The sequence below is a fragment of the Podarcis liolepis genome, assembly GCF_965112155.1.
Source record: "Podarcis liolepis genome assembly, chromosome: 17".
NCBI lineage: Eukaryota > Metazoa > Chordata > Lepidosauria > Squamata > Lacertidae > Podarcis > Podarcis liolepis.
This window is the reverse complement of record NC_139571.1, coordinates 24,912,613-24,939,796: the sequence shown is the minus strand read 5'-3', so window position 1 is coordinate 24,939,796 and position 27,184 is coordinate 24,912,613. Positions and strand designations below refer to the sequence as shown.

Genomic DNA, 27,184 nt, shown 5'->3' with positions numbered 1-27,184 from the left:
TGGAATGCCCTCCCATCAGATGTCAAGGAAATAAATAACTATCTGACATTTAGAAGACATCTGAAGGCAGCCCTGTTTAGGGAAGTTTTTAATGACTGATGTTTTAATGTATTTTTAATCTTTTGTTGGAAGCTGCCCAGAGTGGCTGGGGCAACCCAGCAATATGGGCGGGATATAAATAATAAATTGTTGTTGTTGGCTACTCAGACTACCACTTGCTTGCGGCCTGAGATGGGACTTGGGTTAATTGTTTGCCGGCAACTTTGGACTGCCTTAACCTTGGCCCCGTCCCAGCATGTGCCTGCAGCACCTTGACCGTGAGTCGGCTTTTGCTACCAACGCCACCACCCTTACACATTCCTGCGTTCCTGCCACTCATGCCGCACCTTGTGGCAGCCTCGAACAACTGAAATGTCATAGTATCACAGAACTGTAGAATTGGAATAGACCACAGGGTCATCTAATCCACCCCTTTGCAATGCCGGAATCTTTCACCCAATGTGGAACTTGAACCCTTAACCCTGAGATTAAGAGTCTCATGCTTTATGGACTGAGCTAAATATTATTCAAATAATCTGTGATTATTCAAAACTACAGAACATATTACAACGGTGTCTTTTTAAAAATGAAACGTTCAAGTCTTTTGTCTGAAAATCGTTCCAAATATTGAATGGGAATTTGGACGTGATTCCCTTTCACACATCAGATTTCTAAGAAATGGATCAGCTTTTTCCCCCCTAGCGAGGAAGAATTTAATTGCTTCTAGCACTGCCATCTCCTGGCCCTCTCATGCAATTCTTTTAGCCCTTCATTTAAATTGATGTGCAAATGATGGGAACGTTTTTTCTGCGTATATGAAAATGAATCAAATGACCTATATTTCTTTCATAAGAACCTCCTATGTTACTCAAGGATATAAGTTAATGAATGATATAAACTGCATGTAGACATAACCTGCAGACTGTTTCAGAACAAAGTGCTGGGGGGAAACTCATAGCAAGAAGAACAGATTCTTGAGTGTAAAAGTAGAGGCATGGCATCAATGCAAAAGAGCTGCACTGTCTGAAATTTATACAACTATCAAAGATGCAAGACATCTGATTTCTTTTGCATCTGGCTGCCATCTAATCATACAGTTGGAAGGTACCACAAGAGTCATTTGGCCCAACTCCCTGCAATGCAGGGATCTTTTGCCCAACCTAGGGCTTGAACCCATGACCCTGAGATTAAAAATTTCATGCTCTACCAACTGAGCTCTATCGTGTGTTTGGGTAGGAGGTCTGAAAAATTCCACATTTGGAGTAGGAGAACTGAAAATTTGCACATTTTTATTTTACAGTTGAAACTACTGTTTGAGAAATGTGTAAATGGTTTTTTTTTGGGGGGGGGGCCTTCATGGTGTATTCTCCACCCCAGCCCCCAGCAAATTCTTCAGCACCAACCTTTCACCTATGTGCCACTGCTTCTGTGCCATCTTAGAATCATAGAGTTGGAAGAGACCACAAGAGCCATCGAGTCCAACCCCCTGCCAAGCAGGAAACACCATCAGAGCACTCCTGACATATGGTTGTCAAGCCTAAAGGTAAAGGGACCCCTGACCATTAGGTCCAGTCATGACCAACTCTGGGGTTGCGACGCTCATCTCGCTTTATTGGCCGAGGGAGCTGGCGTACAGCTTCCGGGTCATGTGGCCAGCATGACTAAGCCACTTCTGGCGAACCAGAGCAGCACACAGAAACACCATTTACCTTCCTGCCGGAGCGGTACCTATTTATCTACTTGCACTTTGACGTGCTTTCGAACTGCTAGGTTGGCAGGAGCAGGGACCGAGCAACGGGAGCTCACCCCGTCGCAGGGATTCGAACTGCCGACCTTCTGATTGGCAAGCCCTAGGCTCTGTGGTTTAACCCATGGCGCCACCCACGTCCCACCACTCTGTGCCATCTTAGGCATTTACAATTCATCCTTTCACCCATGTGCCCCTGATTCTGTGCCATCGTTGGCATTTACAATTCACGGAGTGGGTACGATTACATCACAATGATATATAGCCAATATAGCCAATAAGAATTAATCAGAAGCTGATTTCACTTGAGGGAAACTAAGCCAGTTTTGAATGGAAGCAATGCTTTCTAGATTGGTCACATAGGTGATCTTGGCCAATCAAGAATCACTGTGGACGAACGAAGTCCACTGTGGAGAACATTTCCTAGACAAGGGAACACTTTTGTCTCCTTTTCAATTAATCCACAACAAATTGTTGAAAGATGGGTCCTTTTAGAAGATGCTTAAAATGTTCGGAAAAGCCATCCTCTCTTTTCAGCTTAATTCTGCCTATGCAGAGGCAAAGAATTAGAATGAGGAGGAGGAGGAGGAGGAGGAGGAGGAGGAGGAAGAAGAAGAAGAAGAAGAAGAAGAAGAAGAAGAAGAAGAAGAAGAAGAAGAAGAAGAAGAAGAAAGCTAAATGGAAGAAGCTGCAATTAATAAGCTACAACTCAGCTACTAGCGGAAAATGTTCATCATCAGACTCTGACAATATGGAAGTACAGGACGTTTATTTCATAGGTAGGTGGCTAAGGAGTGAAGCGAGTAAACTTGAGGGAAATTTTGAGCCAGTCTAACGCAAAAAGACACATTACTGACACAAGTGACTCAAGATTTCCCTGGCGAGATGAAATCTAAGGAAGGCTTTGTCACTCTTCATGTTCTTTATTGTGAATCAGATCAGAAAGAGCAAATGCTACAGAGTGCAGATAAACTGCTGACACTTCACACCATGGAGTGGCTTGGGGTTGGTATACTATCATAATCGTCTGAGTAGGTCTGGTACTGGTCCGTGAGAAGCGGCTGATGAAGATCATCCTTGTTTCTCCTGGCACGGACAATGCATGTGGCAGCAGCAAATATAATTGCAACTAGGATCAAGGCAGTGACAATGGCAATAGTGATGATTTCCGTGACTTGGAGAGCCCGAGCTAGAAAGAAACAGAAGGAAGGGCACACAGGGTTAAAGTCTTGAGTGATGTACACGGGGAGGGTCAGGGGGGTCATGGCCCTGGTGCAGATTTGTGAAAGGGTGTGAGGGGGTGCAAGCAGGCCCCCTCACACCAGGCCCCCTCAATCTTCTAATTCACACCTAGGCTGGGGCAGCACATTTTCCCCCTTGTGGATGGTGAAGGGACATCTGCACATGCCCCACCCCTGGGCCAGTCAAGGGAGACGGAGGGTGCTGCTTCCACCCACCAAGGAGAGGCAAGAGGTTCCGGTAGCCGCTGCCTCCTTTGCAAATGGGTTGCCTCAGCCCTCAGTTCTGCCCTCATCAAGGGGCGGTTTTGAGCCTCTTTCTCCCTCACCTCACCCGCCGCTGACTCAGACTGCACGCCCCAGATGCTGAGAATCCACGCTACATCACTGGATGTACAGTGGTGCCTCACAAGATGAAATTAATCTGTCGTACGAGTCTCTTCGTCTAGCGGTTTTTTTGTCTTGCGAAGCAACCCTATTAGCGGCTTAGCGGATTAGCGCTATTAGCGGTTTAGCGGCTATTAAAGGCTTAGCGGCTATTAAAGGATTAGTGGATTAGCTGCTAAAAGGCTATTAGCGGCTTAGAAAAAGGGGGGGGGAGCGAAAAAAAATTGGAACACTTGCAAGACGTTTTCGTCTTGCAAAGCAAGCCCATAGGGAAAATCGTCTTGCGAAGCAGCTCAAAAACGGAAAACCCTTTCGTCTAGCGGGTTTTCCGTCTTGCGAGGCATTCGTCTTGCGGGGCACCACTGTAGCTAAAAGTCTAATCCATTTGAATATTCTTTTTAGAGATTATCAATAATAACAAGTCCCAGTCATTTCAAGTTGCTGTTGATAGCAACTTTAAAAATGTTTTATGCATTTCTTTCTTTTACTTTAACTCATTGTAATAGTCTTAATAAAATTATTATTATTATTATTATTAAAGTACTTCTTTCTGTCTAATACGAAGTTCCACAGCAATTCAAGAACTGTGTGATGGTGGGTTTCTGAGGGACTTAATTCAACTCATGCAACCTGAATTATTTCCTCTGTAAATCAGAACAGGGAAACTTCTTTTTTAATAGACTATCATTAGGCTATGTATTCAGAATTTGTGCATTAATATATCCAAACTGACCTTCCTTAGAAAATAGCATGAATTATTTCTGAATTGTAAACATGGGGAAAGCAAGGGCAAACTAAGGAACCAATCTACTCCTCTGATAGTGTCTTTTTGGATCACGCTTGTTTTTTATTGCTTTCTTTGCTCCATTGACTCAGTTGTTGAATCCTGAATATTCAATGTTATCATTTGATGATACCAAAAATGTGCATTTCCCCCTCAATGTTTCTTTGTTCATTAAAGCAGGTGAAGCAAACTACATAGATTGAAAAACCAGTGATTTCTGTTAGGCTTCAGATTAGATACAGTTCCAGTTTAAGCAGCCATGGAAATGAGCACAGCCCTTAATAGCTATTTCATGCACATATTTGTAAATAGTAAATCAACATTTGAACCACTTGAACAGAAAAGAAGAAAGAGTTATGTAATGAAAAGGAGAGGCTTAATAACTTACTTGGCCACTGAACTTCATAACTGTATCCCAGATTTCCTGGTGCTGTAACAAACATCTCATTGTTGGCCACGGGGGGCCAGAATGGTACCATGTTGTACCGTCTGTTATGTCCAATGGGGGCATTCTCTAGTGGGTAGATCGAGATATCTAAAGGGGGGAAAATGTTTTGCTTGTTCAGTTTTAGAAGCTTGGTAAAGATAACAAAATTCACATGGAGTCTTTGTGGCCACTCCCAGATTACAAACAATTAGGGTGCCTCCAGACTGTCAATATTTTGCAATAGGGATTTTAAGTGCATACCAGAACTGTAGATTTGTGCCATTAGAGTTGGTTGAAGTGTTTTGTTACCCTAGCAGAACAAAAGCATTTCTACACCCAAGTTTTTGCAGTTTGGAAAGCGAGGGGGAATGAAAAGTGTGGGATGAATGAATGATTAATGGGAAGACGATGAAACAGTCCACAAGCAGAGTGAAGCTCTTTACACTTCTCTCTCGTTCATAATGAAAGGGAGAGGTTGTCCAGTCCTGGCATTCAATGTACGCTGGGCTGGTCATCTTTAAGGCAACGTGTTCAATGCCGGTGGGGTTAAGAAAATGCAAACAGGAACTGAGCAGGAAGAGCAAACAGTCTCTCATGCACTGTGGATTCTTGAGAGGCTATTTGCTGACACTATTCATGAGTGCCATTAGAAGTACATTGGCACCCATAGGTGATGGGTTGGTGACCCTTCTCCCTGAGGCTTCCATGTCAGATGACCAACAAATGTAATAAATAAGCAATCTGGGACATCCTTGCAGGGGACACCAGTGATGTCCTTCTAACCTCATTGTTACCCTCACAGAAGCAGAGAGAGGGCTCATGCCAAACATTTTCCCATGACTTTTCATTGCAGGAGGTGCAGGAGGAGATCAGCAAAGGTGGACAAGCAATTGGTCAAGGATGTTTATCCATCAACAATTGACTTTCCTGATAAGCTTCTGAGCACCCTCAGAATCAACCCCTGCAAATGCAGTGGAAAAACATACTCTGAAGCCCTGTATGTTTGCTTCTTCTCTGTTCTTCCTTTTGCTCTTTCTTTGCCCAGAAACCCAGAGAGACTGGCTGCCTCCTGCCATGCCATCTGCTTTTCTTTTGTATTTGTTAGGGGAACATGACACGAACTTATGTGATTTTACAGCAGTAACAAACAGCTCTTTTGAACTTGCCAGAATTGCCACTTGACTTATTGTAAGACACGCACAAAAATGGCTAGAGGATTTTTTAAAGACTATATGCAAATATATACCCTGCGACAGCAAGTACATTGTTTGATTTATCCTTTCCCCCTCTTCTTTTTTTGCAAGAGGGGTAGAGAATGAAGGGCAGCAGTGTGTGATTTGTGAATTTATGCAATTAGAAAAGAGTATGTAACTATTTCTGCTGTTCCGGTCAACTGACCTGGGAAAACTCCATTAAGATCTTGTGATCCCTGGGTGTAATTTATCCTGCATCATCAACCAAGACAATAGCTCCTTCTTTGGCTAAATATTATTCTGCTTCTGAAGACAGGAGTAAAAGGATGCGATTGTGCCCCTGATCCCCAAGCCCAGGCCTCTGAAAGGGCTGTGTTGTTGCAAGGGGATCATAGCTGCTTGTTTGTGCAAGTGGGAAGAGAAGCCTGTCCTTTGCATCACACCCACTTTGCTGAGTGGGACTCGGGCAGTGGGCGAATTGTTCTCTTTGCCTGAAGGTTAAATAATGTGAACCACAAGAACTCACCAGGATTATGCCTTCTCAACCATTCGTCAAAAAGAGCGTCGGTGAATGTGTGCAGGAGGACAAAAATGGGATCATTTGGGGACAAATGGGTTTGCCCTCCCGTGCCGTTCAAAAACAGATGGGCCAGATTGTGAAGGCTACGTACAGCTGGATTGTACTTCCCCGAAGGGTCGCTGTAACCTGCGCGTAAGAATAAAGAAGAGGTGTAAATTGGAAACAGCAGTGAGATTAAAGCAGCTGGTGATAATTCAGTTTGCCATGATTTTGGACCACTCTCTTGACTTCTTTAAAGAAATGGCAATGCTCCTTGCATATCACAGACTCTTTCAAATGCACATGATTGCTATTTCCTCGGGACACTCATCTTTGAGATTAAATAATGATACTCTATGAATACAAAGTGATTTGCTTGCTCGTGGGTTTGTTGCACGTTGGTGGTGAAACACAAACACAAATCTGTCTTGCACTGAGCTACAGCGGCAGCTTCTGGGTCGGAATGGCAGCAAACATAATTGAAACCACCATGTGCATTTTCTAGCCGTCGACACAAGTGTCAAGATGTTCTTATGTATCCTAATGGGCCAGCTGTTCCTCCAGCTCCCCACATGTCTTTTCCTGAATGGCTGCCAGCAGATTGACTTTGGAGAAGGACCTTCTGCTTCAGGGAGCCCAGAAATTCTCAGCGCTGATTCTCCAGCACCACTAAACAAATTCTTGTAATGTCAGAATCTTGGTCATCAGAAGAACTAAAATAATTAGGTGGGGAATATTCTGCCTTCTTCTGCAGTGAGGCCAAGAGCTCAAACTGGGCTGAACAGAATTAAATGTTAAATTCTGCATTGGCTTTATATTTAAACAAATATAGTACAACAATATTTCCCCATGCATCTCTCTCTGTAAATGTTAGGGGAACATAAGAAACTGACTCACATATGAGTAAGAACCTTGGTCCGTCCAGATCAGTACTATCTAGGTCAGGATGTAAGTCTTGCATTTAGGACAAGAACAAAAATACTTCAAGCAATGGATAAACATGATTGCTGCTCATGCATACTATTTGCCCCCGCAGCTAACATGCCCTGAAAGATCTGAAACATAAGGTACCTGTGTATGTGTGTGTGTTTGTAGCTGAAGTCAAGGATGTTGAAACTCCTTTGAACATATTTGCTAGCAATGAAATTATTTTTGTGATGGATCAGGGTTTCAGAATGAAAAGCCTTGACTCCTATAAACCATTTAGCCATTGGGGGGGGGGATACTTGGAGAAATTGGCAATAATACACTTCATTTGCTCTGTTTTTGTTCATTGAGGGAAAAAAGTGATATGGTAATTGATTTATGTTTTTCTGTTCATTTTTAAAGTGAAGGAATACTCATAATTGATTCAGTGTTGATCATTTGTTTTGCATCTTATGCATTTGCAATTTTATGATGTTTTTGCGATCACAATGAAACTGTCGTGATAGTTGGTGGTTTATAAATATTCTATAAATTAATGAAGGAAGGAATGAAATGTACATTATTATAACCTGTTCCAGTTTATGAAAACGTAAACGATACATCAGGGTCCCCATTTCACCCAATCTGACTTCCAGATCTTGAGAATACTTTCCTCACATAATGATGTATTGGTATATAAAAAAAGATGGTTTGCTAAATAGATTCTTTCTCTTGCAAAATAACTTGACTACTTTTCACCCTGCGCAAACTCGGTGAGTACGGCGAGCTCCACGTCCCTCTGGTTTCAGACCTTTTATTTGAGAATTACTTGCCTTCCACTGTATTACGAAAGCTGTCTGTTGAATTAGAATAGAACGGAGGCGTATCGAACAATCCGACTTCTAAGCAAAGAGCAACATCCTGTGGCTCAGGCAGGCGCTGCACCATTGGGCGGGCAACATTTCCAGCAGGGTTTCGTCTAATTGGGCCTCCTTCTGTGCCTGGCGTATGAAGGAAGGGGAGGGAGCAGAAAGAGGGTGAGCTTTGATGTGTTAGCAGACTACAAAGCCTCAGAAAGAGAGGGTCAGACTCAGAGAAAACAGGCAATGTCTTGGGCTTTTGGCTAAGGACCACTCTGTGCACCGCTTGAATTGTTGCAAGGGACTTCTCAGTGGCAATACCATCAGACACGTATAAGAGAGCTGTAGCCTTGCTGCCTTGGAAATAGTTCTGCTGCAGTGAGAGCTAAGCTATTAATAATCATTGTCGGGTATCACAGTGAGAACTATGGCCATGCCAACCTATGTAACTGACCACGATGATCCCTGCTCAGATGTTGCAGTCAATTGCAATCTTATTTGCACACTTGTCTGGGAATAAGTGGCCCATCCAGTCCACCATCCAATTCTCAAAGTGGCCAACCAGACACTCCTCTCTCTCTCTCTCTCTCTCTCTCTCTCTCTCTCTCTCTCTGCATGTGCGAGTAGGTTGGGGTAGGTTTGGGAGAGGAAGTTCCATTGCATGTGTGCAAATTATTCTGCACATGCATGGACTTTGTTGGATCCAACCCATTGTGGTAAAATCAGGTTCTGTTTGGGGTACTGGGAATTGGTGCTCAAGCAGAGAACCCCCAAGCTCCAAAGTCAGTATAGTGTGAGAATTATGCTGACTCTCAACAATGACCAATAAAGGATTCTAGACTCTTTTACTGCTGATCTAAGATCAGCCAAAGCATATATGGAACAATGCCAAGATAATGAGCTATCCAAGGCAAGGTATCGTCAACTATTTCAGACCCAGGAACCACTTTTAACTCAAATATGTACCTATTTCTTAATAATTTACCACTTATTTGCATGGTGGTAGTGTTCCTGTTTTGATCCACCCTGGAACAGTCTGTGAAACCAATGATGTGTCCCAACCCATCAGTTGAAGACCAGCACCCTAGGCCACCATATTCCATGGAAGCAAAGCATATGTATCTGTCAAGCATTTTCAATTTTTTTGCTGCATCGACTATAAAACTCATCTAGTCAATATTTGCTTGGTGTGGTAGTCAATTTGGGGCAGGAAGGTGTGGAAAATGAAGATGGCAGGAAAAAGATTAGGCTCATGTATCTTGGTGGGTGATGGGCCTTTCCTGACACCCATCACACAGGGTTGTGGGAGCCATAGGCAGCATACAGGGTGCCTTTGAGGCTGATCTGCAACACCTGGTCAGAGTTGCAGGGCCTCAGGAATGGATGGGACAGGAACACATCCCTATTGGTTTTAATGATGCAGCTCAGATAAGGAGGAAAGGAGGAACTGTGCCTCTTGACTTAGGCAGAGGTTGGCTTACGAGCCACAGTTAACTTGATTAGTTTTTGATGAGCTTCCTGTACTCTTATTTACACTTTGTAAATAATAAAATGCAACTCTAGTGTAACTGTCCCATTCTCCTGTTAGGGGAGCACTGTTTGGTGACACTTAGAGCAAAGCCTCGGGGTACAACAGCAGACACCACAACGATAATCTAGAAAGGATTGCAAGAGGCAGGAGGAGTGCTGAATTTTGGCATTGCTGAAACTTGAGGCCCCAAGATCCACCACTGCTCCTGTCTTGCCTCTTTGTTTCCAGTTCTGGCCATCAAAGGAAGAAGACGAGGAGGCAAAATAGCCTGGAATCTGTGAAAATATTAGCTCTTTGGGGGCCACTGGCCTAGCAACAACAAAATATACCCAAAGAATGCAGACTTACTGTTGCAAATGGTACCCAACGTGTCGTAGTCTTCAATCTCCTCACACAAAACACGCCACTGAGAGAAGATTGAGTTTTGGCTTATCAGAGTGGTGTCAAAATTGCTTCTTGCTCCCATGAGGTCATCTGTGCAAATGTCACAAGTGTTTCTACCTGTTGCGAAGTTCCAGTAGGGGAGAGCAAAGAAAGGATCCTGTAGCATGTTCTGATGAGATGAACAACAACAACAACAACAACCTGGGTTAATGGTGAGCTACACTGAGCTGTAGGTAAAAACCAGATGAAATCCTGAGCTTGTTAAATCATGACTTTTCTTCCTATGATGCCAGTCTAGTAATGTTTCACTATATGGATGGGAATGGGGATGAGGTTCCTTAAAGGGAGACATTTTGGAACGTGTTCAAACCTTGACTTGTTAGCAATAGCATGTGAATCACAGAAAGGGCATTACCTGCAAGTCTCTCTCCAACTGTAGTAGATGGTATCTATGCCAGGTGAGAAAAGCTGGTCCTTCATGGGAGAAATCTATTCCACCAAAGCTCTGCTGCCCTGGTCCAAGAAATGTCTTTCTGACAGAGTAATAATGGGACCACACAAAATAATTATAAATGGTCACATTTTCAAATTGCGGTGTATTGCCATCAGGGCCCAATATCTCTTCACGTCTCCTTGTGGCTATCACAATGTCAGGGTGAATTGTATTCTTGGCCTGTTGCAAGGCTCTTAGGAAGCGATTCCTTTCTTCATTACTCAGATCCAGAAGGTTTCTTCTGACTAAAGGTTAAAAATACATCATATTATGGATTAAAGGGAAATATAAATAGGAAACCAATAATTCATGCCTATCAGTTGCCAATATAAAAAGGAATATCCATGAAGCCCAAGCCTTCAGAATCAGAACTTGGCTTCTCCAGCAAGATGTGATTGTTGTATTTTGTTCAGGAATAAATACAGGAGTTAAATCCAAAGTTTTCTCTTAATCTTCCATTATGGATTCCAAGATTTGGGAATTGGAACTCTAAGAAGAGATGGAGATTCCATTGCAAAAGCAAATAGTAACCTCTGATGATCTATAATCTATAATATTTCAGGGACAGTGTCCATATTTACACAATGGAGCTTCATTCCTATCCAGGAATTACCTTAAGCAAACTGTAGGAACCAGGGACATGTCAAGCATTTGTTTAGTGCACACACAAATTTCGCCACGATTCCTCTGCTGATGTGGACTATGGGCAGATACAGAGAGTCTCTTTCTGCACACATAACTCAACACCAGAATCCCTTTTGCTGACAATTCAAACAGACACAAACACAGGTATGGATGTCTTGAGTAGCAGAAAGTTACATAAATATGGCTAGCGCATAACTCTTGGTCATTCACAGTGCAGATGGTGCAGATGTGCATTTGTCAGTGCCAGTAGATTTCTATGCATCACAGACCACACAGCTGTTTCCTCCGCAGGTTATTAGTTATGTTTGTATCCTGTGAGCCAGAATTTATTAATCTTACAGGAGTTCAAAAGACATGGGACACCTAAAGCTTTGGTTTCACACACTGGCCTGCCACCAGGCGTTACATGGGCATAATATGAACCAGCCCAAAACACTGAGTTTTGTTATGGTAATATAATGGTTTGAGCTAAAGAAAAACAATCAATCAAGTTTAATTGCAATAAACACCAATTACCGTAACTGGTGGCAGCGACTGTGGCCTGGTGTGGTTGCTGGGGAACGAGGGAGGGCTGCATTGGCCTCGGTCGGCTACAGCAGTTGGCAGGATCGCCCACCCAAATTTTAAATTTGATTGTTAGGGTCCTGGTGAGTGGGTGGTGCTCTGGTGGTGGACTGGCAGGGCCAGTCTTCTGTGGGGTCCGCCAGCCAGGCATAAAAGCTGGCTTGCACCTCCAGCAGGCAGCACGGTTGGGATATATTGCATTTCAGTGCAAAATATCTATTCAGAAATCATAGAATTGTAGAGTTTGAAGGGACCCAAGCGTCATCTAGTCCAACCCCCTGCAATTCAGGAATCTCAACTAAAGCATCTATGACAGATGGCCAGCCAATCTCTGCTTAAAAACCTCCAAGGAAGGAGAGATCAAATGAACGTGCCACACAGCTTGCTGCTGTACATGTGAATCTGGGAACTGCAATCTTTTTACCCTTTTTTCTCAAGGGCTTTTTTTCAGCCGGAGCTCACCAGAACTCAGTTCTGGCATGTCTCAGGTGGGCACCATTGCCATTTTAAGAGAATAAGGGAAGCGTTTATGGTGAGTTCCGGCACCTCTTTTGCCAGAAAAATAGCACTGATGTCTCTAACGCTGGCAACAAGATAATGGGACATCTCTGACCTCTTCTTAAAACCATTCCATTAGAATAGTGTACCATCTCTTACTGATGTCTTCCCTGGAAACCCGCCTCAGATTGGAATAATTGGAATAATACCTGTTGCTGCCACTCCTTCAAGGTGAACTCTTGGTGAAGCTTGGTAAACCCACCTGGCATTCCAAATAGCACCCCATTTCATTACTAAATTCTTAATTTGTAGATGACACCAAACTGGGAGGGGTAGCTAATGCCGCAGATGACAGAATCAGGATTCAAGATGATTTTAACAGATTGGAGATTCCTGCTTAGACATGAAGAAGAGCTTTCTGATGGTAAGAGCTGTTTGGCAGTGGAACAGACTCTCTTGGACAGTGGTAGACTCTTCTTCCATGGAGGATTTTAAATAGAGGTTGGATGGCCATCTGTCATGGATGCTTTAGCTGAGATTCCTGCATTGCATGGGGTTGTAATAGATCACTCTTGGGATCCCTTCCAACTATTCTATTCTATTCTATTCTATTCTATTCTATTCTATTCTATTCTATTCTATTCTATTCTATTCTATTCTATTCTATTCTGTTCCCTCTGTTGTATTTCATTCTCACATCCCACCCAGGATGTTTGCTAATACAGAAGGAAGAGAAAGGTGTGGTGCTATTAAGCAAAGCAATGAATTTGGCCCCATAATCGCCAATCTAGACATTATAATGCATACCTTTCCAAAAGGCTGTTTATGCTATTTGTAATTCTTTTCTATTCTGATTTAGGTTGCAAATCCAACACATACTTGCCTAGGAGTAGCATCTACTAAAGACAATAAGACTTAATTCCGAGTAGGGAGTTATTGCGTTCTAAGAGACTGAAAACTTCTGCTGCGAAGAAAATCTTTAGAGGCAGATGCCAATGCATTTGAAATGCAGTGTTATTTTGTTTGCGAACTCACAGATGTTCTGAAAACTGAATCATTATGGTTGATCAATTTTTCAGAGAAATATCAGCCTAAGCTACTGAAAAGGCTGAAACCATCAGAAAAGGGGGACACCTCTGTGCCAAAACACACAAATATGCCCTCTTTCTTGTTATTGCCTTTACCTATTTGTGTCTGCTGATCACAGGCAGGTCCACTCCAGCCAGCTCGACAGGCTCCGCAGTTGTATCCAGAGAAGTTCCTGTTGCACTGGCAGGTTCGGTTGAAGAAGCGCAGAGGCCATTGTTCACGGTCATCTCGCCCATCGTGCATGTACTGGGGTCCATGGGGTCTGGAATCGGCTGTCACTTGTACACACTGCCCCCTTCCAGAAGATGACCCACACCTGTCTGAACCAGGAACCACCACTGGAGACAGGTCTGGGCAGCATTCCCCTCTTGTCAGCGCATCAACAGTAGCACATTGCCTGGGGAACTGAGCACTAATTTCTCTGAGCAGGGTGAAGAGAAGCAATATGGATAGATGCATAGCGATGGTCCAAATTCAACAATAAAAACAGTGAATGGATCTATGTCAGTGTCCTTTCTTGTGAGCCAAGATGCAGTGAACTCACTTCTTTTCCGTCTGGCGATGAAAGCTCTAAAATGGAAGAAACAAAAATGAAAGAGGGCATTGAAATGCTGTAGAGCAGGTATCTTCAAGCTTTTCAGACCCACAACGCACTTTTCACCCATACATTTGGTGGCCCATTTCTTAATCTTTTGCCCTATATTTGCTTGGTGTAGACGATGTTCCTTCACAAATGGAAAGAAACCTCCTTATTTGCTTTTGAGGGCTTGCATTTTTGAGGGAGAGTTTAGCGCAATTGTCTTTTGGATCTCTGCATCGTCATCATCAATCATTATAATCATAAGCAGCAATCAGTGTCACTACTTCGGAGTACTTAGAGCATGCCCTGCCTCACTGGATGTATAAACTAATCCCGTTTACCTGGGAGTAAGCCCCTGCAAAATCAGTAGGACTCATTTCTGAGTATACAAGGATTGCAGTTTAAATTGCTTCATACAAGAACCAGTTTAATCCAGATATTTCTGTCCACATCCCTCTAACTCCAACCCTTTGCTCAACCAAAACAATTATGGGTTTCCAATTCAAGAAAGTGGGGAAGTTTTCCATGCACTGATTATTAGAATACTCCAGTCAGGCAGCTGCTTGCAAGAGATCATTCGGCATTCCTGCTCTAGCAGACGCATCTCCAAACTGCCCTTCATCCCCAAATCCCACAAATTTGTTCCTATACACAAAAGAATTTTATCACTTTGTTGACAACAAAACAATCTTAATACATACTTTTTCCAGAAGATCTCTCTGCTTTGTTATCTTCTTTATTGGTTAATTGTTTTTTTCTTCTTGGCTGATTGTACTTTTAGGTTGTGGTTCTTGCTGCAGCTGCTGCCCTAAACCAAGCCGAGCTATTTTGTTTTGGATTTCTGTCTGCTTTCTAATCCCAGCCTTGCCAACAATTTGGTTTGGCGTGACCCTCTCTCTCTCTCTTTCTTGCTCCTCTTAATCCCTTTCTACTTCAATGAGCTTCCCCGGATAAGTACTCTGGCAGCACATGATTCCTTTCATGCGGATCTCCTTGTGATTTTACACGTTTTAGGAAAGGTCAGGGGCAAGTAATTGCAATGAAAACAGAGAGCCCACAACCAAAGGAGCTTTCTTTATTCTGTGTGCAAAGGAAGGGCCACAAGGAGATTTTTTGGGGAAGGGAGAATGAAGCAAAAGCATATCACACACCACAGAAGGAGGAAGAAGCTATTTGGAAAACAAAGGGCTTCAATTTCACACAAGGAACCAAATCCTCTGAAGTCAACTGCTTTCTGGTGATGCCACAGCCAATTCTTCTATATTCAATCAGCACATGGCCAATAGTTTCAACAAGCATGTTGGCCAACAAGTCAGATGTGATGGCCAACAAATAAATAAATAAGTTTTCGACAAATATTAGGCATGGGTCAAATGTCTCTCACATATAGAGTTACCTTAACAAAAACAACAACAATTTTTTGTTCATACCCAGCTCATCTGGCTGGGTTTCTCCAGCCACTCTGGGCAGCTCCCAACAGAATATTAAAAACATAATAAAACATCAAATATAAAAAACTTCCCAATACAGGACTGCCTTTAGATGTCTTCTAAAAGTCAGATACTGTAATGGTTTATTTCCTTGACATCTGATGGGATGGCGTTCCACAGAGCGGGCGCCACTACCGAGAAGGCCCTCTGCCTGGTTCCCTGTAACCCCACTTTTCACAGTGAGAGAACCACCAGAAGGCTCTTGGAGCTGGACCTCAGTGTCCAGGTTGAACGATGGGGGTGGAGATGCTCCTTCAGGTATACTGGGCTGAGGCCATTTAGGGCTTTAAAGGTCAGCACCAACACCTTGAATTGTGTTTGGAGCCAATGTAGATCTTTCAGGACCAGTGTTATATTGTCTTGGTGGCCACGCCCAGTCACCAGTCTAACTGCCACATTCTGGATTATTTGTAGTTTGATCAACAAATGACATGAAAGGAAATGTTAGGGCATATCTATACCATACACAGCAGGGACGCGGGTGGCACTGTGGTCTAAACCACAGAGCCTTGGGCTTGCCGATCAGAAGGTCGGCGGTTCAAATCCCCACGACAGGGTGAGCTCCCGATGCTCGGTCCCAGCTCCTGCCAACCTAGCAGTTTGAAAGCACATCAAGTGCAAGTACATAAATAGGTACCGCTGTGGCGGGAAGGTAAACGGCGTTTCTGTGTGCTGCTCTGGTTCGCCAGAAGCGGCTTAGTCATGCTGGCCACATGACCCGGAAGCTGTACGCTGGCTCCCACGGCCAATAAAGCGAGATGAGCACCGCAACCCCAGAGTCGGCCATGACTGGACCTAATGGTCAGGGGTCCCTTTACCTTTACTTTATACCATACACTTAAATAATACCCAGTGTGCATTTAAAGCACAAAACTTGACACACACACACACACAAAAACACACACACACCTGGAAACTGTAGTTTGTTAAGGATACAATTCTGTGAGGAGGAAATGAAATGACAGTTCCCCTGATTCTTTGGTGTAAGTCAACTGTTTCAAATGTGCAATGGATGTACTTTAAATGCATGGTGGAAATCTCCCTTTGACTGACTATTAGGAAGAACTTCCTGGCAAAGATTGTTTGACAATAGAAAAGGTTGCTTTGGAAAGTGGTTGGCTGTCCTTCATAATAGGTTCAAGAACATCGGCCAGCAGTTGGACTATATAACCCTTAAAGTTTCTTCCAACTGTATGATTCCACATCTTGTTCAACTCACGGATACAAATGCTAGGACCTTAGACACCGTCAGCACTAGGCACTCCTTGGCCCCTTCAGTGATGTATGGTATAGCTCTGCCCTTTCATGTCATTTGAAGCCATTTGTTTTGGCCCTCCTGTCTGGAGCAACAGAAAATAATTTTGCTCCATTATCTGGGTAACTGCCCTTCTCAAATTTGAAGAGGACTATCATAGCACTTTTGAATCATCTCTTGTCCAGGCTAAATATGCCAACTCATTCAACTTCTGCTCATAGGACTTGATTGCCAAGCTCTTCCCAAATTTTGGCACCCTCCTCCAAATATGTTTGAGTTTGTTCAAATCTTTTAAAAACAGTAGTACTCAGAACAGGGTACAAAAGGTATCGTGCATTACAACAGTGTCGTTCCCCTCTTAAGTCAATAAATATCACATCTCACTTAGCCATGAAGTACCTGAGAATTCATTCCGGCAGGCACACTGTCTTTAAGGAGATGTTCACTTCTGATTTGGTGGTGGCAAATCAAGACCGCTTTCAATTTTATGACACCATATCATTGCTCTGTTACACTGAGACGGCATGAAGGCCTTTCCAGGTGAATTCTCCTGCTCCTCAGGTATGAAACTGTGGCGGTTAGTATAAGTGCCATTATTCTTAAGAAGCTGTGCCTTCTGATTGGCAATACTGAGATTCTGGGATGTTACATTTTCTACTCCTGATACTACAGTTATTGCAGATGAAGTGCTGTGTTGACATAGTTTGTGATAGTTCGATAGGCAGTGTTTTTTTTCTGGGGGGGGAATGCAGGGGTACACATACCCCTAAACATTTTGTGAATCTAAGTTTGGCTTCATTGAGGGGCAGTATTTCAATATGAGAAGGAGAATGAGAGTACCCCAAAATGTGTTGGCTTTTTTTAGAAAAAAAAGCACTGTCAATAGGCACCTATTAGTTGATGCCCGTGGTAGCATCATAACTACCAGAACACAAATTCTATCTAGCTTACACTGGCATGTTTTTATAGGTGTTGGAAGCCACTCAGAATGGCTGGGGAAACCCAACCAGATAGGGGGACAGGACGACAACAACAACAACCCCACTTCACTTTTCCTCTTTTGATGTTTGTATTATCTTCTTTTATAATTTGAATTTATAGCTTTCATGTCACCTTTTCCTGAACTTTTTCCTGACTATTGCCTTACCCAGCCTATTTTTATTTATTTATTACAAGGTGATTTGGTGTCTACTTCCTCTTTCAGTGGTAGGGATTAAACCCAATAAAGCAGTCATTGGGGGGGGGGGAGGCTTTTATAAGGTCTAGAAATGCCCTAAATTTAAAATGTGAATAGGGATTTTTCAAAGCACGCAGCAGCTTCTGATCTTTGCTGGAGGTTGTAGGCTTTTGGTTTGTTTGAAAATTCCAGCTTTCAAAAGGGCACCAGTTAACAGTTCTGAGATTACAGAACCGATAGCTCATTCACAATGCCCCAGTTTTCAAGCAAAGGCTTTATTTAGAATCTGTTCTCAGCCATTGTATGGCAGAGGAAAAGGCATATGATTAAAATAACATCCCCTTTCTTCATTCTGAGCTGATCTGCCACAGGCAACAGGATGATGGTTTGCTAGTGATCTGCACAAGACCAGATCTTCAGTAGGGCAACTACTGTCAAGTGGTTCATGAAAGAAAAGGTGCTTCCAGCTATTTCTAACTATCATGAATTACCTTGGGTTGGGCCAACATGGCGGCTTCTATCTGGGGCAATGGCTTGGGGGCTCTTGTCTACATGTGGGCTCAGGAGACATGCTTGTGATATAGGAGAAGGCACATGAGGTACCCTAGAAAACTAAACATTTTTAGAGATGGCAATCTTATGTTTTCTCAGCTTCTGCTGGACTCCAACTCTCATCAGCCTCAACCACCACAGTCAATGGTCCAAGCAGATAAGAGTTGTAGTCCTACAACATTTGGAAGCTCACAGGTGAACCACCCCTGCTTTTCTGCTTGTAATAGGATTACCTGCAACATAACTGGCTGAGGGATGAGGAAGAGGAAAGCTCGGGGAATCTTAGCTGGAGATATGAAATGGGCTCTTGAATATGCTGGAATAAAATGCTTCTGGGAAACACACACAGAGTCAGTACTCCTTCTTTATTATTTTCGTAGAGGCCTCGGTATAAGCATGCAACTGGGGTCAATGCAAGTCGTCTCCAGCCTACTGCTTACATATTTCTATTATTGAACGATCTTTTCGCATATTTTTCTTCAGCTGCTCTTGAACCACTGAACAGGAACCCATCCATTACTAATAAAGATAATCCTGATGAGATGATACCCTCTTGATAGTTTTCTGAAGGTAATCATTCTAATTTGCTAGCAAGTAGAGTCCACCTGACGATTGATGCTGCACAAATATTCCTCATAAGTTGTAAATAATAATAATAATAATAATAATAATAATAATAATAATAATAATAATAATAATAATAATAATATACTTTTATTATTTGTATGCCATCCATCAGAATGGGCTGCCTCAGCCACTCTGGGTGGCTCCCAACAGAGTAGTATCCCAACAGAGTAGTATCCCAACGGAGAAATGGAAAAACAGCTTTGTTAAATGTATTTATTTGAAACATTTCTAAGCTGCCTGTCCAAGGCTCAGGTAAGATCCTCCCCCTATTGTGTGGGCATGTGGTCCCTCCCCCTACCTGGCCTGATCACCTTGGCAACACCTCCCCAGGCAGGATTGGGCAACTGCCTGAGGTAGGCTGAGACCTCCAGGTATCCCACCTGGGGAAGGCGAAGCCAAGCCTGTGCTAATGGTGCTGCATAGTGTCCAGGGGGCTGCGCGCGACCACACAAAGGGCACCCCCATTTAATGTGGGAAACGGTCATTACAGTAGCTGTTAAACCAGAAATCAAATCAACCCCCTCCCCCAATAAAATACAATGACCCTACAAGACAACTCAAAGACTAGCTTAACAATCAGAGGGCTGAATGGAAAAGAAGTACCATTAGAACTCTTCCTAAAAGCCTCCAGAGAAGGAGTTCAGTCCTCCTTTGACCGTCACTGGAAAGTAGGGACACTTGGAGGGTACGGAAAGCAGATGGTCTGTCACCGTGCTATGGGGCCTCCTTTATAGTGTCTCCTTCTTTGTGGGACGTACATTTGGCTCCTTTAAACAGGCCTTAAAGACCAGCTTGTTTTAATCTGCTTTTTGCTGGATTTTTTGCTTGTAATTTCAACTGTTGCTGTTATTTTACTGCTGGTTTCAGAGCAAATTTCTTTTCCATGTCATTTATGATGAGTTTCCATTCCGTGTTTCGATACCCACTTTATAGGGATTTGATGTGTGAACCGAGGTCTTTTTACTGCGAAAGGTGGAATGAAATATTTAAGTAAATCTTTTAAAAAAATGCTTTGAAACTGTTTAGGGCTGGTTTCTGAATGCAGAGACACCTAATGACTTGATTTGTGGCCATAATGAATGCCTCCCTAAGTCCCTTTCACATAGATGGGCACAACTTCAACATCATAGATGGTTAGGAGAAGACTGGTCTGAAAGCCAGTCAGATTTAGGTCAGGTGTGAATTGATAATATGAACTGGCTTCCTTCCAACATGTGGCCTGGAGCTGAAGGAGAGAATCGGGAGACTGGGCAGCTCCTGGGACAATGCTTTGACAAAGTTAGCATGTGCCGGGCCTTCAGTTTCACGCTTGAGTTCATCTCCTCAGCGTAAGTGACTGGAGTCATGACTGCCTTCACCACGCAGTGCATTAATGGGTTCAGACATATCTGGATTTCCTGAATGATGTATGATAGGTGACAAACTGGTGCCCACTGAGGCTTGAGGGAGACCTGGAAGAATATCGTAGCTAGGTGTAAATTAAAAGAAAGTGTCAGTTGTAGACACTTTGAAATAGTTCCAGAATAACAGCTGTCACCATTTCCCCTGGAGGCTCCGATTTCTATGATGTGAGTGCAAAGTGTTTCCTCGCTAGTTCGTAAGTTCTAAATGCTGACACAACTGAAATTCAGTCACTAAACACCAGGATTTCAGCTTCCAGAGAAGCTATTCCATTCTACCCTGCTTATAATAATTGAGCTTTAGACAATAAGCATAGAGGTAAGTTTCCTAATTAGAAACGATTGCTAGTTTTGAAACCATCTAAAGATTAGAGAACTGCCCTTTTACATAAGACATGCTTGCTATATAATGTTATTGGTTTGAAAGGCTGGTATCTTAGCAGTGACTAAGATCTAATTTAAATGGGATGCTCATTGAAATGAGTGATGGGCAAAGCATAGGCCTATGCAAGCATTACAGCTGGATGACACTTCATTTCAATGCCAGTGTGCCAGTCCATAAACATACAGTGGCAGACCCTCCAAGTGTCTCTATTTTCCAGGGATGTGCCTGATTTAGTGAAGCTGTTCCAGTTTCTGATTTGATCCCCGAATGTCCTGCTTTTCCTTAGGACGTCCCTATTTTCATTGGAGAAATGTTGGAGTCAACCGACCCACAAGCCGTCTGAAGGCAATCCTGTACAGTAGCTCTTCAGCTTACATAACTCTCTGGTTATGTAAACTTCACGTTACAAAAGTGGCAAACCTGGAAGTATTGGACTGGGTTTTGTCATGCACACATGTACAGAAGCGGTCTACCACCACGCACATGTACAGAACAGTGATCCTCGGGTTGTGGACCTCCGGAACGGATCCCATTCGCAACCAGAAGTACCACTGTATAGGGAAGTTTTTTTAAAAAATGTTTGTTATATTTTTATATATGTTGGAAGCTGATCTTATTTTATTTTATTCTTAGACAGATTTACAAAAAGAAAAAGAAAAAGAAAAACACACCAATAAATACATTTTAGAATGGGGCATGATTGGATGTGGACACACGGCACATTTTTTAAAAATAAAAAATCAGGAGTCATTGCACTCTGCTGTGTGGGGCAGTCTGTTGGAGGCAGGGCTTGGGGTGATGAATTTAAATGCTTCCAGCCTGAATGTACCCATGCCTCTTGATTTACTTCAGATTGTTGCCTCTTCATCTTTGCAAAAGCAACTTTAGAAATGAGGACGAAACACACCCATTTCAAACAGCCAAGCCACCTAGAACACAATACCACTGAGGACACTACAGTTAGATCATCTGCAGGGCAGATTTGTTCATCATTCAACTCAGAAGGGCTTGCTTCTGAAGATATCTGTTGCTGTTTTAGTCTTCATTTCTTTTTATACTTTATGTGTTCCATTTTTAAAAGAGGCGTCCTGGGAAGGTGGCTAGTTTCAGATTAGGTGTGAAACAGTCACAGCCTACCTGCCAAATTGGTCTGCCTCTCCTCATATTATTGCCTCCAATTTTAAACCTGTTTTCCCCCCCTCTCTCTCCTTCTCTGCTGCTGCATGAGAAATCTACTGAAACAGCATGGGATCAGTTGCAACAGCAGGAGAGAACGTTTCCAAGTGCTCTTGGGAGCACCTGAGAGACAAAAAATGTAGCTAACGAAATGTTCAGAAGGAAGTGTGAATTTTAAATTGCTTTAAATGTACAGCTATTTTAAGAAAAGCTTGTGCTGTGGAAGAAATGGTTTGGGGTTTTTTTGTTTTTTGTTAAGTGCTGTGTTTCATTTGTTTTGTAATAGCTAAAGCAATAAGAAAACTTAGTTTTCCTTCGGAAGCAGCAAGTTGTTTTGGATATCTATCTTAAAACTGAACAAGGACAAATAAAAGAAAGTACTTCTTTACACAGCATGCAGCTAAACTGTGAAATTCATTCCTGTAGGGGGCTCGGATGTCCACCAACGTGGATGGCTCTAAAAGAGGACTGGACAAAATGATGGAGGAGGCCATCACTGTGGGTACCAGCCATGAAGTATAGGTTCTACCTCCACTGTTGGGAGACAGGATGGCTCTGTATGCCATTTACTGGCAATCACAAGTCCAGTCCTCCTTGTCGGCTTCCCTAAGCATGTAGTTGGCCACTGAGAACAACATGCTGGGCTGGATGGGCCTTTGGTCTGATCCAGCTGTGCTCTTTTTTGTTCTTAGGATTATTTGAGTCCAAGTTTTCTCCTCTTTCAGCCTGCCAATCTTAAAGCTTTGACATTGGTAGGGTAGTCACTGGATGTTTCAGCTGTGGCAAGGAGAAGTCTTCTGGCATCAGATTTCCATCTTCGAGGTCAGATCTCTTTTTCCATCCCCAGAGACAGAGAACTGGTGGTCCTTATAGCCCCCAAAACGCCCTCAAAGGGACCATTGGACTGCAGGATTACCACCTACACCTTTTCCCAAGAGGTTCTTCAGAGATGGCTGGTTGATTGCTCCCTACTAGCCATTTGGGGCCACTAATCTCTTTAAGTCAATGTTGAAGTCAGTGGGGACACTATTGAATGAGTCTCCCCTGAAACTGATCCCATGCTGTTTCAGTAGATTTCTCATGCAGCAACGGAGAGAAAGAGAGAAACAGGTTTAAAATTGGAGCCAATAATATGAGGAGAGGCAGACCAATCTGGCAGGTAGGCTGTGACTGTTTCACACCTAATCTGAAACTAGCCACCTTCCCAGGACACCTCTTTTAAAAAACATTTCCTGGCCCCTCTTTTTGAATGCTTGCCCCATTCTCAATAGTCAACTTTTTTGCAATTCAGCTTAACTGAATTTTTCTTCCAAAGGTGAGGTGGGACAACTGGCTCCTTTTTTCAAGAACTGTTTCCCCACCATGGACAATCTCTGGGCATTAAACAATTGTGAAACTTTATGAAGAACCTATGTTTTGATTTCGCTTCCTCCTTTTCGTTTGCTGTATCTTGTGCAAAGCCTGTAGTCAGGGGCCATATTGTGTGTGTTTTTATCTCAGTTTTAGAACAGCACCCAGAAAACCTTAGGCAGTAATAACGACAACACTGGCAACAATAATACAAAAATGCTGGGTGAAGGCAGGGAGTAAATTATAGAAAATAAATTGCTTTCAGGCTGTGCTGTTTAGGAACCTGAAGTAAAAGCAAGCTGTTTCTCCTAAAGATCACAAAATATTATGGACAGTCTTGATGGGTCATACTGAGGTTCATACATGTATAGATCAGCTTTCTGATGACCAGAAATATCGTGTTTCAGAACCCTTCAGCCCAACGGAAACGGAATATGTTTAGCATATATAGCACAGCACTGTAGCCATTTCAATAGCTCTCGGTTGATACCAGAAGAGCTCCAGATTCAAATCCCACTCTTCATGTTGAGAGTCAGACTGCATGCCCTCCGACATTTCTCAGATAAAAATAGGGACATCCCATTCCATAATGATAATTTTACTATTTAAAACCCCACACATCTTATTGGGTTGCCCCAGCACTCTGGGCAGCTTCTAATATATATAAAAACAAAACAAAACATTACACATTAAAATAAAAACTTCACTATACAGGATTGCCTTCAGCTGGCTCAGGGGTTGGATAACAACATACCCGCCAATATTTCTCCAATGAAAATAGGGACATCCTGAGGAAAAGTGGGACATTCTGGGATCAAATCAGAAACTGGGACAGCTTCTCTAAATCAGAGATGTCTCTGTAAAATAGAGACACTTGAAGAGTCTGACACTGGACCTCTGGTGGTGCAGCAGCAGGGTGCAGTCACAATTACATAGGACCAATTACAATTACGCAAATTGAATGACGTACAAAATGGATTTTCTGAAACCACTTTTTCTCTTTCTCAAACCACCTTTGCCCATCTGCTGATTTCCGGATGACCCTCTCTTCATGTTCTGTAACAATAGTGAAACTGTAACTAATCTGGTCAAGAAATGCCAGAAATTATATGTGTATATCCCAGAGCAAATTCCTTGGAACAAACTTTTCGTTTTATCCACAGTCATATGCTTCTACACCATCCCACTTTGGTCAAAGTGGTGATGACTTTGAGCCTTTTTGTATCATTCAGATGCAAGGAAATTCTTGTTTCAATACTGTGTTTTGTATTTTATACTGTAACTGAAACACACCAGAATCAAAACTGTAATCCTCTCAACCCATACTAATAAAGGCTTCAGTCTAAAACCCAATGAGGGTGGGGGTGGTGTCACTGTATAATGTATATGAACTCTAAAATGCATAGGTTGTAGACTGAACACACGCTATCTAGACCAGTGGTTTAAACACTGCGCTATGATCCCTTGAAAAGTACTTCAGTGAGAAGCTGAGTATTGGAAGGCAAGCTTTCCAACCAATAGCTTGGCCTCCTATACAAATCTCCTCTGAGAGCAGCATGGAAACATTGGTGGTATTCTAAGGTGCATTCTCAACTCATATGGGCTTTCTGAGGAGGAAGGGTAGGATATAAAAATATGGGATGACAGGGAGGCATGAGGTCCAACCAGTGTCTTTTGTGAACCAAGTGTGCATCCAACCAAGAATCCTTTGCAAGATGTAGGGTTCGAGTGACAAAGGTACAGAGGTTCCTCATCTGGCACATTAATATGGAACGTTTTGAGTCATAAAACAGGGGAACAACAGGCTGAGCTGGGGGAAAAATAATATAAGGAGGGTGGGAGGAGGGAAACAGGAGTGAATGACACTTGACAGAATGCAAATGATCAAATCCATGACCTCTCAAACTGATGTAGACCCGTGATTTCCTAGAGAGTGCACCATGGTAAGTAAAGGTAAAGGATCCCTGGACAGTTAAGTCCAGTCAAAGGTGACTATGGGGTTGTAGCACTCATCTCGCCAAGGGAGCTGGCATTTGGGCCGAGGGAGCCGGCGTTTCTCCACAGACAGCTTTCTGGGTCATGTGGCCAACATGACTAAACCGCTTCTGGCGCAACGGAACACTGTGACAGAAACCAGAGCGCACGGAAATGCCGTTTACCTATTTATCCACTTGGACTGTTCTGCTTTCAAACTGCTAGGTTGGCAGGAGCTGGGACAGAGCAATGGGAGCTCACCCTGTCATGGGGATTCGAACCGCCAACCTTCTGATCAGCAAGCCCAAGAGGCTCAGTGGTTTAGACCACAGCGCCACCTGCGTCCCTTGGTAAATAAAAAGCAAAGGGAGCACTGTTGATTCGCGTGAGAAAAAACCATGCATACAACAAAACATCATGGTCAGGCAAGGCCAGTTGGAATAACCAACATTTTGTAAAATGGTGAGCAAGTAACTGAGTTCTCTAAAACCCTTTATCGCGCTAGATGCCAAAGTGTGTGTGCATTGGGAGAATTAAGCTGCTTAGTGCAGCCTTGCAAACACAGCCTGGACTCCCACTCAATTGGTTCCATTCTCTCCTTAACACCTTCACTGAAATGTCTTCACAACCCACAATCCTTCCCTTATTAAACATGGATTAAGAGGGCTTTTATTTCGGTAGCTGGTTGTCAAGAGGCGCTATTTAAAGCCCATAGCACTTGCAGCCTTCCCAGGAATGGATGCTTCCATCTTTGGCATTGGTGACGTGAGTTAATGTGCCCGAAAGCCAGAGCACAATTTATCCCACCTGATTATCAGCAACTGGTCTCCAGAGGCATGCTTGTAGAACATTGCTCTACAAGAACATCACTAGGTCCTCTGCTGGAGCTATCAGTGACCACACAACCAGGGCTGGTCTCAAGGGCTGGGTGAGCTGGGTGGTTCCCTGGGCACTGAGCTGACCAGGGTGCCAACTAAGCTCAGTGTCTGTGTATTTTATTTTATTTTTGTGTGTGTGCTAAAAGAAAGAACATTTTAAAAGTACATTTTTCCAGAGTAGAAGTTGCATAATGGCAGTGTTGGGTGACTGCATGCCCCCAAATCCTAACCCCCCCCCCACATTAACTATGGGCTTTTACCCATACCCTTCAACATTTCTCTGATGAAAATAGGGACATTCTATTCAAGAAGAAGAAGAAGAAGAATTGATAGCATTTATATCCCACTCATCATATTCCATAATCATCATCATTTTATGAGGTCCAGCTCCGAGGGCCTTCTGGCGGCTCCCTCCCTGCGAGAAGTGAAGTTGCAGGGAACCAGGCACGGGGCTTTCTCGGTAGTGGTGCCTGCCCTGTGGAATGCCCTCCCATCAGATGTCAATGAGATAAACAACTATCTGACTTTTAGAAGACATTTGAAGGTAGTCCGGTTTAGGGAGATTTTTAATGTTTGATGTTTTATTGGGTTTTTAATTCTGTGGGGAGCTGCCCAGAGTGGCTGGGGAAGTCCAAACAGATGGGCAGGGTAAAAACAAACAAACAAACAAACAAACAAAAATTTATATCCCACCCATCTGACTGGGTTCCCCAGCCACTCCGGGCGGCTTTCAACATATAGAAAAACATTATGAAACATTAAACATTATAAAGTTCCCTGTACACAGCTGTCTTCAGATGTCTTCTAAAGGTTGTAAAGTTACTTATCTCCTTGGCTTGGGGGGGGGGGTCACATCACTCCACACCCTCCAACATTACTCAAATGAAAATAGGGACTTCCTAAGGAAAAGCGGGACATTACTGGATCAAATCAGAAGCTGGGATGGCTTCTGTAAATCCAGAACTGTCCCTGGAAATAGGGACACTTGCGGGGGTT

At 43.1% G+C, this 27,184-nt stretch overlaps 1 protein-coding gene across 1 annotated transcript; it reads right to left on the bottom strand.

The window, feature by feature from the left end:
• Positions 1 to 2,534: 2,534 nt before the first annotated feature.
• TYRP1 (tyrosinase related protein 1) lies at positions 2,535 to 14,850 on the bottom strand. Its single transcript, XM_083482393.1, has 8 exons — positions 14,626 to 14,850; positions 13,440 to 13,914; positions 10,471 to 10,793; positions 10,020 to 10,224; positions 8,114 to 8,281; positions 6,342 to 6,521; positions 4,584 to 4,730; positions 2,535 to 2,975 (listed from the first exon to the last, which is right to left on the bottom strand). The coding sequence occupies exons 2-8, from the start codon at positions 13,801 to 13,803 to the stop codon at positions 2,770 to 2,772; spliced, it is 1,593 nt and encodes a 530-aa protein (XP_083338519.1). The 5' UTR covers positions 13,804 to 13,914; positions 14,626 to 14,850; the 3' UTR covers positions 2,535 to 2,769.
• Between the last annotated feature and the right edge of the window lie 12,334 nt (positions 14,851 to 27,184).

What these genes read in the sequence shown, in the direction of transcription:
- TYRP1 (XM_083482393.1), bottom strand. Translation starts at nt 13,803, where the DNA reads ATGCATCTATCCATATTGCTTCTCTTCACCCTGCTCAGAGAAATTAGT. An exon ending in CTTTCGTAATACAGTGGAAG is followed by an intron (nt 6,522 to 8,113) that starts GCAAGTAATTCT and finishes TCTTACGCGCAG; the next exon opens with GTTACAGCGACCCTTCGGGG. An exon ending in GTTGAGAAGGCATAATCCTG is followed by an intron (nt 4,731 to 6,341) that starts GTGAGTTCTTGT and finishes TCCCCCCTTTAG; the next exon opens with ATATCTCGATCTACCCACTA.